This window comes from Hydra vulgaris, chromosome 01 (assembly GCF_038396675.1).
Source record: "Hydra vulgaris chromosome 01, alternate assembly HydraT2T_AEP".
Classification (NCBI taxonomy): Eukaryota; Metazoa; Cnidaria; class Hydrozoa; order Anthoathecata; family Hydridae; genus Hydra; species Hydra vulgaris.
In genome coordinates, this window is record NC_088920.1 from 70,005,001 (window position 1) to 70,018,250 (window position 13,250).

At 25.4% G+C, this 13,250-nt stretch overlaps 1 protein-coding gene across 1 annotated transcript in view; it reads left to right on the top strand.

The window, feature by feature from the left end:
• The first annotated feature begins 3,684 nt into the window (after positions 1–3,684).
• The window catches only part of LOC100201233 (mediator of RNA polymerase II transcription subunit 4), a 32,784-nt gene continuing 23,218 nt past the window's right edge, over positions 3,685–13,250 (top strand). The window contains exons 1-2 of the mRNA XM_065789050.1: positions 3,685–3,841; positions 10,912–10,987. Coding sequence (XP_065645122.1) covers positions 3,753–3,841; positions 10,912–10,987 — 165 coding nt within the window. The 5' untranslated portion in view covers positions 3,685–3,752. The remainder of the gene's footprint in view (positions 3,842–10,911; positions 10,988–13,250) is intronic.

Genomic DNA, 13,250 nt, shown 5'->3' on the forward strand with positions numbered 1-13,250 from the left:
ATATATATAAATATATATTGCGAAGACAAACTTTTTCAGTGACGTAAGAAAAATGTAGTAGTTACTTATTGAGTGCTTTGTTTTATATTTATGATTAATTAAGTTGAAATTTTATAAAAAGGTTTTGGAGTTATTTTATTTTGTAGTCTAAATATAAATAATAAGTTACGGTAGATACACAAACCTTAAATATAAAGAGCATTAATTTCCTTGAGTTACGGCCGTTACTCAAAGAAAGCCGTTAATTGCCAGTCGAAAGTACCAATTGCCACTTGGCGATAAACCTAATCGAATTGCTTGCTTTTTATAAGTTTAAATTTTTTTTAGAGAAAATGAGTGATCACTTCTCAAGAATATTAAAATAGCCAAGGTTTTTTAATTTACACGCTTTAGTAAACAAGATATATTTAGATTTGTCAATATTCAATGAACGTTTATTTGCAATAAACCACTCATTAAGATTTGTTAGCTCTGCATCCACACAATCAAAAATGTTTTTTAAAAAGAAAATGTCTTCTACAAAAATAAGATTAGTTAAAATATATTTAAAGACAAATAAATATCATTCACATAAATTAAGAACAAAAAAGTCTAAGTACACGGCCACAAACACCGGGGAGGGCCATAAACACCGGGCTTATTTAAGAAATAGGAAACTGTGACCCTCAAATATTAATCCCTATGAAACAACGCAGATTATTGTTTCAAATTGTGTGCATTTTAAATCATAAAGTCATAATATTTCAGCTTAATGATTAAAAAAATAAACCGTTTAAAATACACGAAGATTTCCTGATGCTTCTTAAACATCCATGAAATGTTAAAAAACTTTTTGTCTCCGTAAACTCAATGTTTGGTATTTTCAAAGTTTTTATGATTATATTCAAATGCTTAAACGTTTGTAAATTGCTCGAATTCAAGTAATATTGGAAAATAATATTTTTAAAACTGTATAATATCAATAACTTTTTCAATTTGTAAATTTCTTTATACAATCAAAATTAAGTTTAAATGGCATGAAATAGGTCTTTTAGCTAGCATCTAAAAAATTGATACCTAAACACAGTTAACTTTAATTTTTAAAAAAACTTTATATAATTGTATTCATTGTTAAGTAACTTATTTAAATCCAAACTTGTTTGTTTATATTACGCAATGCGAATTAATTTTTTTAAATAATAAAGACAAAGCGGTCAATTTACCATAACTGCGTAATTTGTAAAGAAGAATCTTGAAACAAAACCATTTAAAATTTGGTTGGCAATATATATTATTGCATAATCTGTGGAATGATTTTTTCGAAAACCAAACTGTTTATGATAAAATATTGTCAAGGTAATTGTACAATCAGTTATACATAATACGCTCAAGTATTTTAGAAAAGCTGGAAAGTAAGGATTTTGGCCTGCAGTTTGATTTTATCGAGCCATTACCACTTTAATGTATCGGAATTACTGTTGCTAATTTTAATTGATTAGGAAAGATGCCGTTTTTAAAAGAAAGATTAAAAATTATAAAAAGGAGTTTTTATTTCCTACATTTTATTTCATTTTTGTAATTTTTTTTTTTAATTTTTGGTACAGTCTTTTTGACGACTTAATGAGTCCTTTTGTCATCCACGGGCTATGCAAACTTTAAGAATTAATAATTTTTTTACTTTTTTTTTTTTTTACTACTTTCTTATTTATAAAGTGTAAATCTAGCCATAGCCTGAGGAATAAAAATATGTAGCAATATGTAGCAATATGTAGCAATATGTAGCAATATGTAGCAATATGTATGTATTTAAAATAAGTATTTAAAATCACCCCGAATAAAAATATGTAGTATTTAAAGTCGCCTCGAATCGGTGAATTCTCACCCCGCTTTAAAAATATGCTTATATCATATAAAATCAGAAAATAAAGTTATTTTCAAATCAAACTTTAGACTTTTCCTAAAAGCTGGATATTGTATTGTTTTGTTGAAAATAAAATAGCGATTAGGCCAACTGTTTTTCTTCTATCATGCAAAAATATTCATAAAGGGTTCATAGTCACCCCTGTATATTTTATCATAATCACCTAATAAGTGATTAACTTTTTAATATAAAAAGTTTTTATAATATAAAAAAAATCCTTTTTTTTAATATAAAGGTAGTTCGAGGGGAGTGGGAGAGGATGATAAGTCATTTAAGTGACGTTACAGTACATTGCGACAACGGTGACTTTTTGTAAATAAAAAAAAAATTAAAGTTTTTTTCCCCCACCTTAAGGTTAGAGGTAAATCAAATTAATTAAAAATAATACTTAAACCTTTTTTTAGTATAACTTTTAATTTAGTCATTTCTAATAAAAATATTAGAAATGATTAGAATGAAAAAGTTCATACATATTTTTAATTATTCACATGGTTGAAGTTTTATTCGAAAACATTGTTTACATTGTCAAAGTTTTATCAGGTGCTACAGCTTTTTTATTATTATAAATATAAAAATTCTTTTTCATTGTCATCATGTTATCATACCCTAATATTAATATTTACCTTAATATTAATACCTTAGAATTAATATGTTTACATTGTTAATTCTGGTATGTTTACAAAGGTTTTTCAAAGTATTAAGTATTGTAGCTGTCCTAACAGTAGTTTTAATAATTCACTATGTTGAATTCTATTTTCACCAAGCACACCTGACTTTCATCAGGTGTGCTCAGACCAAGCACACCTGATAAAAGTCAGATTTGCAATATAAAAGTTAGTTTACTTAAAAAAAAAAAAATTTTAATTTAAAAATTTATTCGAAAAGATACTTTAGCAATTACTTATTTGAAAAAGATCAAGTATATAAAAATATTAAATTGTTTGTGGTTCTTTTAGATGGGATATTAGACTGCTTTTATATTATTTTATATTTGTGATAGGCTGTTTTTTAATTGAACGCTAAATATACTTGCTCTTAACTCATTTGATCAGTATACAAATCTAAATTGCTTTCTAATATTAAGTTTGTGACAAAAAGTTTTTCTAAATTAGTTCAAAGTTAAAACTAGATTGTTACAAATTGTTAAAAAATGAGCTTCAATACAGAATTTGTAAAGTGAAAATAACTTTCAAAGTTCAACATATCTACATGAAGTTATAATGTTTTAAATACCAAGCTCTTTATTCATAAATTTTTTGAAGGAACTGTAATCAAATTTCTATTTTTTCTTAACTTCAACATCACCCTACATTTTGATCTGCAAATTTTTATTATTAACAAAAAAGATTCTAAATGCAGGCATTTTTTTTAAATCCTGATCAGTCTTCTTGCAGACTTACTTTTACTTTTTTAGCTTGTGCCTATTTTTAATGCATATAGAAGCACAAACACGAATTTTATCTAACATGGTAACAAGTTCAAATTGAAAAAATATTAACATTCTTAATAAAACTTTAGCACCAAGCTTTAATTTTCTTGAGCAATAGTCATACAACTCATGACAGAGTTTACTTCCATTATGTGTTCGCACCTAACATTAATTAAAATTATTTATTAGACGAATTTTTACAAAATTTCCCAATTTACTGAAAGTTTATATAGATAACTGCTATTCTAACATTTTTTTATTCTTTTTAATTCATTTTTTGAAATCTATTTTATCAAATCTAGGCTCTGCTTTTCTTAAATTTTCACTTAAATAATCTAATTTTCTAATTTAAATGGCATTTTCAGTGTTAATAAATAAAGAGTTTTAGTTATTTGAATATTATTGACTAAATATAATAGATGAATGGAATTTGAAGAAATTGGTCAAACAATTTACTCTAGTACTAAACAAGTTCTTTATCGTGAGTTGGAATCAATTGAGAAAACTAGCTGGTAAGTTTTTTTTTTTTAAATTATATAATCTTTTATTGAAATAATTATTGATTTTTGAAGGTGGTTATAACCTTCTCTTAATTCTATAACTTTGAAACATGGACCTTTGCAAACAAGGCCCCTGCACAGAGAAACAAGTTGAACACGGTACTACCAGGTATTTGGTGGGGATCAAACACACTTTTGCTAAAAAAGCTATAAAACGATCAAACTGTTATATATTACTTTTACATATATTACTTTTGTAAAGCAACAAAAAGTAGATGTTTTCTGTGTTAGCAAGTCTTTTGAACTTGTGTATAACATTGTGAAATATTTCTAGCTTTAACTTTTCTCAACTATGTTGCAAAGTCAAAGACAAAAAATAAAATCCTTTTTAGATTAACAAATTTTACTGTATAATATTTTGTAGAGTGTTTTAATGAAACAAAATATCAGATAGAAAGATTTTTTACTTGTGAAGATTGCATACAAAATTTTTTTATAAAAGGTACATGTTATAAATGCACTAGTTGTTTTAGATTTTAATAATTTATTTAAAAATGCCATCAGAAAACTTATTTGTTTTGAATATTCAATAAAATAGTTATAAAATACTTAGCTTAGTGTAAAAATTATAAAACATATACATACAAATTGTCTGCTAGGTAGTTTCTGTTGAAAAATACAAAATACATTTAAACAGTTTTGAATTGTGATTGTATTTTTTAATTTATTGATTTATAATGTCAACAGTGTCCTAACAAGGTTATGGCAAGTGAGGTCCAAGTTTTAAAAGCAAGTTGCAGAGAGGCGCTTTTACTGATAGCAGTGAAATTTATGACCTCAAAATCTTTAGTTTTATTCAAGGCTATCTAAAACACAGGCCTATTACATGAGCAGCAAAAATTGAAAACTAGAGGCTGATTAGTAAAAATTTAATTCAGGCTTTTATCAAAGTCAGATACAGTGCAATAAAAAGTATATAACAAAAGAAAGTAAATTGACTTAAAATGTCAGTTGGCTTTGTCAAACCACCTCTATCTAAGTCTTTGAGATAAGCACCATACTCATTACAGTATGAATATGTATCAAACTTACTGCAGTCAATGTAAGAGCAATTTGCTGCGTCATTCTAACTATATTTTGCAGTGCTTACCCAAAAAAGGAAGTCAATACTTGTTCATTTTTCTTCACTTACTTACAACGGTTAGTCGATATATGTTACAAAGTATCTTATTTTAACTTGTTAAATCAAATAATAAAGTAATATTAAAATTGAAACAACTTGTGATAAAATGTTTTTGTAGCAATAATAAAAACCAGGCCATGTAGTTAAAAAAATAGATTTAAAAAATGATTTGCAAAGAGTTTTTTCTGAAAGTTTTTTTCTGAATGTTTAAAAGTAAAAAAAAAAAGACAATTTGAAAAGTATTAATTTTTATTTTAAGTAAAATATCAACAAAAAATGGAAAGAGTAGTATTTGATATTGAAAGCAGTTATGATAGTGACAAATTTGTAGCTCCAACCAGTGAAAGCGGTAAAGACAAGTAAGCCAAATAAAGTATGTAGTGTTACTATTAATCATCCTCAGTCATCCTCCTCTAAATCTTAAAAATGTTTATAAATTTTTTTGTGAAATGTTTTTTTTAATCATTTATGGTTTGTTTTACATCAACAATGTTATTTTGACATTAAAATCTACTATTATATTCAATGTAGAGATGAACCCAGACCTGTTTTAGCAGTATGATCGCCCAAAAATTATTTTATCTTTTAATTTTTCTTTTGCTTTTTTATTAAAAACAAAAATAAAAATTAAAAAAAAAATAATTTTCAGGTTAAATAAATAAGTTTCACTCAAAAAATCCATAGTAAATGTAACTTATTTATTAAGCGTCACTTTTTTATAAATTATGATATTATGATTAATGAATAAAAAAATTAGATACATTTTTTAAAAAATGATACATTTTTCAATCAAAAAATTATATCATTTTAAAATTACGTTTATTGTAATTATCTCTCTTTATTTTAAATGGCCCCTTAAAATTGCTTTAAAAATAAAAACCTTTAATTAAAACCTTTTAAAAACCTTTAGTAAAAGTTTAATGAACAGGTTTGCTAATATTTATTGTTATTTTAATTTTCAAAATCAAGATTTTGAAAATTAAAATAACAATAAATACGTTTTTTAAATGTTTTTTATTCGAATAGTTATTTGAATACAAGACATAAAAGTATTATTTGAATACAAGACATAAAACATTAAATGCGGTAGTGGTGTAGTGGTAAGAGCGCTCGCTTTATAAGCAAGAGGTTCGGAGTTCGACTCCCACCACGTCCCTGGAAGTACCGCACTCAACTTAGTTTCTCCGCGCAGCGGCCTTGCTCGGCAAGGTTCGTGTTTCGGAGTTAAAGGGTTGAGAGAGGGTTGCACCACAAATAATAAACTTAAAAAAAAACACAAAAACACAAAACAAAAAACAAAAAAAACTGAGTAGCCTCCTTGACTGTAGTGGCCCCCCTTGTGCCTTGGGGAGGTAAAAAATCTAAAAAAAAAAAAAAAAACTATTTTGTTAGTTTTACATATATTATGTGAGTTAATGTTGATACATTATTTAATGTAAATTTTGGTTAAAAATTGTTTAAAGTATTAAACATTTAATTACTAAATATTTAAAACATTAAAAACTACTAATATTAAATTTACTAAAATATAGTTAATGTTTAAAATACTTTAAACAGTTTTCAATAACTGTTTACAAATAGTATGGTTAAACTCTTAAGTAAAATAGTTTTTTATTGTAACTAAAGTAACATGGTTATGTGGACCGGTAAATACATGTATTCAAAGAAATGCCTTTAAATCAACTCCTTATCTCCGGATAAAACTAAACAAGATAAACACATTTGATTAAAATAATGAATAAAAAAATGATTATTAAAAAATCATGGTCACGGCACGGGTTTTAACTAGGGGAAAAGAGGGAGGGTGTGAAGGTAATTCCAAAAACATTACCCCCTCTCCAACATTGCAGGAAAAAATGCGGTATCCTCAAATAAACTCTAGGTTGGTTACTGCAAAGTGAACCATTTTTAACCATTTTAGAATGGTTCAATTAGTACATAATAGTATACTAGAGATTGTAATATATATTATAATAGATCTACTAAGTAATAAAACACTTCTAGGGATCAAGTTCAACAAACGTTTAAGAAAAAATTCCGTAAACAAATGTCTAAACCTAAAACCAGGGAATTTAATAAAAAAAAGGCATACCAAGCTAGTAAAAATTATGCAAGTTGAAGAGGAAAACAAGTACCAAATAAGATCATTCAAACAAACAAAAAAACTGTCTGGCAAACTGTAAGTATGAATGTGATAAGAAAATATCAGAAGATAAGCAAAATGATATTTTTTTATCATTTTATGCTTTAAGTTCAGCTAGTGAAAAAAGGAATTTCTTTATTACTTCCACTGATCGCACAACCACTGTTAGACGAAAATGAAACCACAAGGAAAACAATAATAGTGGTACTGCAAATAAAGAAACTGATGACCATGATGAAAAACAAATTTTTTTAAGAAGGCAGTACGCCTAAAGATATTTTTTTCATGTAAAAGGAGTTTTTGAAATTAAGTAGCTAGTTTTTAAAATAAAGTTTCGTAATGACAGTTTTAAAATGTTTTTTGAAATAGTTGCGGTCAAATCGTCAAAGCAAAATGTCATTTGCTTGGTCATATAATGATGTGCAATCCCACGTCTTCCTATGAAACACTGACACATGAAAGTTTATTTAAAATATACTTTTAGTACTAAAGTTAATTAATTTATGTCATTTTTATGCTTAATTATTATGAAACGATTTTTCTTATTGTCGCATAGCAAAAAATGTATCATTGTAAAATGTTGTTTTAACCATGAATTTATTTGAGTTAATTTATTGTGAAAATGCTAACATGTTCAATTTGTTGTTGGTCATATTTTATACTTTATAAAATATATATATATATATATATATATATATATATATATATATATATATACATATATATATATATATATATATATATATATATATATATATATATTAAGAAAATAAAGAAAAAACTTATGCAATTTTCATTTAATGTAACTTAACAAAAACATAGATAAAGTTTTTCTTTTCTAAAATTTAGTTATAAAACATAAACTTTTTAATAATATATATATGCAAAAGAATTTTAAATGTTACGTTTGTATGTTTAAAGTTTTGAATAACGATCCTTAGATAAAACACATTTTTATTTTAAATTTGTGTAATGTAAGTTAAAAATACATGCATTTACTAAAGATCTGGCACTTTTTCATTGAGTCTTTGTTGCTTGCAAAATGAACGCTTTTGTGACGGATCAAGAGGGAAATGGGGGATGGGGGTATTCATTTCCCCCCCCCCCCTCACCAGAATCTTAAAGTTCTAAAAGTTGTAATTTTTAAATCACTCGTCTTACCTTTATGTATATATATATATATATATATATATATATATATATATATATATATATATATATATATATATATATATATATATATATATATATATATATATGTATATATATATAACTAAGTTTTATTTTGCTGTGAGCATAAATTCAGCAAGAGTGCTCGATGAATGATATCAGAGCCATATAATTGATTTTTTGACAAGATTAAATAAAAATAAATACATGATTTTTTACTACTAAAAGTTTCATGCGTTTAGCAATCATCAGGTAAAAAATAAATTGTTTTTTTCGTTAAAAAGTATACTCAATAAACGTCGTGGCGTTCAAAAACAATTATAAAACTATAACTATTTGCGAGCATGGTTTGGTTTTTAATTCTTTGAGCTCGTGGTTGTCAAGCAAGAACTTGTTTTCGCGACGGCACTCTCTCTCTCTATATATATATATATTTATATATATATATACATATACAGTGCTAGTTGTAGAGAAAAAAAAGTAACAGGATGGTATTCCGTAAATTAACAATACATCCTGCCCAATCATTGTTACATATAGAGATTTGTAAAAAGGTGATGGGATGGCATCCTGTCGCATCCCACCTTACTTCCAGCACTGTATATATATATATATATATATATATATATATATATATATATATATATATATATATATATATATATATATATATATATATATTTATATGTATATATATATGTACACATATATACATATATATACACACACACACACACACATATATATATATATACACACACACACACACACATATATATATACACACACACACACACACACACATACACATATATCAGGGCGCGACAAACCGACTAATGTGCAAACTTTTGCTTAAAAAAAAACAAAAACAGAAAGACGAATGTCACATTTCCTTACTTTATTTTCCTTAATTATTTTTTCAATTGATTATGCTATTGATATTTTTTTATTTATTATAAAAAAAATTATTAAAAAAAAAATTTATTACTAAAATTTAAAATGCATTTTTAACGACTTTAAAAGAAACCATGCTAATACTTTCTTCAATAGCGTTATTTTTAAGTTTATTAATTAAGTACGCAACTGGAGAAAGTAATGTTTTAGCATGGTTTTTACATGCGTTTACAAAAGCATGGGAAATTTTAGTAAAATAAAATAAATGCATTTGCAATTACTTTAAAAGAAACCATGCTAAAACATGGCTTTCTTCAAAAGCGTGTGATTTTTAAAATTTTCTTATTATCGTTAAATTAAAGTAATTTTTTAAGATTTGCAGAAATGCAATTTAATAGAATATATAGAACTATTACGTTTATTATAGTTTTCATTTTTTACTGTGCGTTTAACAATAATATGATATTTTATTATCAAATACTTAATATTATAAATATAATAATATCATATTAAGTATTTAATAATAAATATAATTATATTATAATATAATTATATTAACATAATAACTTAATAAATACTTATTATTATATTATTATTTTTAAATATTTTTAAAAAGTCAAAACAACTTTTATTTTATTTTTATAATTTAAATAAATTAAAGTAATTAATTTCAAGTTTTTTTATAAGTAAATAAATTTAACAAACTAAATGGAGAAAAATTCACTATTTTGTATTAATGGATAACAATTTACAGTCATATTGTATATTAGTTATCATTAATTTGCGCGCACTTTGCAAATGCGTGAAAAATTGTTTTGAATTAATAAAAAATTTATAAAGTTCAATAAGCATCTTTGATATATATATATTTTTTTTGTAATTCACCTCCCCAAAGGCGAGAAGGCCACTACAGATGAGGAGGCTACTTGTGGCTATTACCCTCTCTCAACTCTATAACTCTGAAACACAAACCTTGACGAACAAGGCTGCTCAATGGAGAAACAAGTTAAGTGCGGCACTACCAGGGACGTGGTGGGAATCGAACTCGGAACCTCTCGCTTATGAAGCGAGCGCTCTACCACTACACCACTACCACATAATCTAATTATTATATATCTTATTAACTAGAATAAAAGTTATTTGAAAATAAAACTCCCTTATAATTTAATAAAAAATTATTTAAATAAAAAAAAATTGAAAAAATTGAAAATAAAACTGGCTTATTCTTGGCTGACAGCACAGGCTTAGAAGTGGAGGTGCACAACCATCTGTTTCTAAAAAAAGTCCTATAGAACTTCTCTTTAAAAAAAAAAAAGCCAAAGAAAAGGGCCTTTAGAAAAAAAGTGGGAGGGGGCATGTGTTCCCCCCCCCTCCCCTCTTCTTGCGTTGTCGACCCTGCGATTTGACATGCCATACTTTTGTCAATAAATAAAGAAACGAACATCAACGTTAATTAAAAAAAAAAGATTTGTTGCACCCTGGATATATATATATGTGTATATATATATATATATATATATATATATATATATATATATATATATATATATATATATATATATATATATATATATATATATATATATATGTATATATATATATAAATATATAGATGTATAAATATATAGATGTATATATATATATATATATATATATATATTTTCATATATAAATGTAGTTTTATATTTTCAGTGAGCTATTTGACAACATTTCAAAGGCATGTTCAAGTAAAACTTTCAAGCCTGAGCAATCTACTCAAGTAGACAAAGTATTCTTTAATTTTTTTGACTTATTTAGAAAAGATTAAATTTTTGACATTTAACCACAGTATTCACAAACAAGTTTTTGTTTGAAAATTATAAATAAATAAAAAATCAAATTAAATAAAATGTAAAATTCTTAATAGAAACTTTTAATTTTTAGCTCTTGCCTTTAAATCTGGTTTATAATCTGGCAGAGTTTTTTAATTAATAAATTTTCATTCTCAAAAGAATTTATTACTGAACATAAAATCAATCAATCAATGATGTTATTTTTATTCAGTATGTGGATCTTGCAGAAGCATGTATAATGTAAGGCTTGTATATGTTTTTTGCATATACATGTTAGCCTTTTTTAAATCTTTTAAAGGACATAAGTTTGATATTAACTTTTCAGAAGAGATGATAAAGGAGATGTTGGAAAGTTTAATTTTCTTCTTTTCTCTTTTTTTTCAACAGTGGTCTCTCAAAAGAGAAATCAAACACTTGTGCTAAAGTCAGCAGTTTCAATCTTTATTATTCTGCTGTAATGTTCAACTTAGTTCAGGGAGTTAATCATAGGATTAGAATTATTTAAAGACACCATAAATAGCTTTGTGCATAGGTTTAAAAAAGTAGTAATATTTATAAATTTTTTAAATTTATTTAAGAATTGTTAACTATTTCAGATTTAATCTTACCTGCACACAGCCCACAAAATCCAAAAAATTTTAGGTTTGCACAAGAGCGTTGTACTAAGCCTTCATCTTCTTCTAAATCATTTGTTTGAATATTGCAGTATTTAAACTCCCATTTTTAAATAACTGCTTTTTTTAAGCAAATTTATATATATATGAATCTTTAACAGCATCAGTAATAAGGGCAAATCTTCTACTCCACCTCTTTTATACGTTTATACGATTTATATATAAAGACTTGTTTATAGTTTTCTTTGCGTAACAATGTTCTAAATTACTTTTATTTTTAATAACTTTAATGAAAAAACATAACTTGTTTTAAATTTAAAAAAAGTTTAATATGTTTTTTAAATAATATTTTTATTAGATATGTTCCTTCTCTACATGTGTTTATTGTAACTTAACTACACTTAGAGAAAACTTTCCTATTAAACTATATGATTTTAAATTGAAGTGAACATGTAATTGAACTCTTATGTCTAATAAAATAAATTAATACAATAGTATATTTATAATATAATAATAAATACTATATTTAATATATAAATTAAATTAAATTTCAAAACTTAATAGCATTATAATTATATTAAAATTTTGAGTAAAAAAGTGTAAAAACAGCAGACATTTAAAAAACAAGTTTTTACCTATTGAATGAACTTGACAAAAAATTAATTGAAAAAAAAAATGGATTACTTTTTTTTGTGTGTGAATAAAACTTGTCTAACTTGAAAAAACATATAATCACAGTAAGTTATGAACTTATATTGAATGAATATTATGTATTTTATGCATACATATGAAATGGCTATTATGTATTTTATGCATTTATTTTATGCATGTTGACGCTTATAGTGATTAAGGTAGGCAGTTGTATGCTGTTGTAAATCAAGCATCAAAAGACTTTAGCATTAGTTGAAATCCAAGTCGGTTTTGGCATTGCCAAATGCGAACTTGGATTTTGCAGACTGTATGCAAATATTGTGTGAACATGGCAAAATTCAGTCAACTTTAAATTGAGATTTCTCTAAAACCATAAATGCTTTTTATTTCTTGTGTTTTTTTATTAAATGTGTTTACATCAATTAGGATTTCAACTTAATTTTAAGGGGCTTGATGGGCTGTTTGGCAAAAGATCAAATTTTATAGCAGGTTGATGCCATCATTTCGCAGATTTTTTTTTTTTTTTTCACCTTATTGATGGCATTTATCCACTTTTTTTGAAGAACTTCTTTTGCCCAAAATCTTAATCTTGCACTCTTCAGGAAACCAATGTCTTTTTCATCAGAAAAGTATTTGTGTTTTTTCATAAATGGCAAAAGTCTTTTTTGGAGGCATTTTTTGATGTAGAGATAATGGTCTTCTTAGTGACAAGGTCTACTTAGTGATAAAGCAAGAGGACTGTATACCACAGCTACAAATTACTTGCCACACAAGGAACTTGGATGCAAATTTTTCTTGATAAATATATTTAAATTGATCATTGACCAGTTTATCTTTGTTTTGTAGTAAAATTGTTGACCAGGAAGTTGTGAAAATCCGCCTTATAATATGTTTCATTGTCTACAATTATGCACATCATTACACACACCATTAT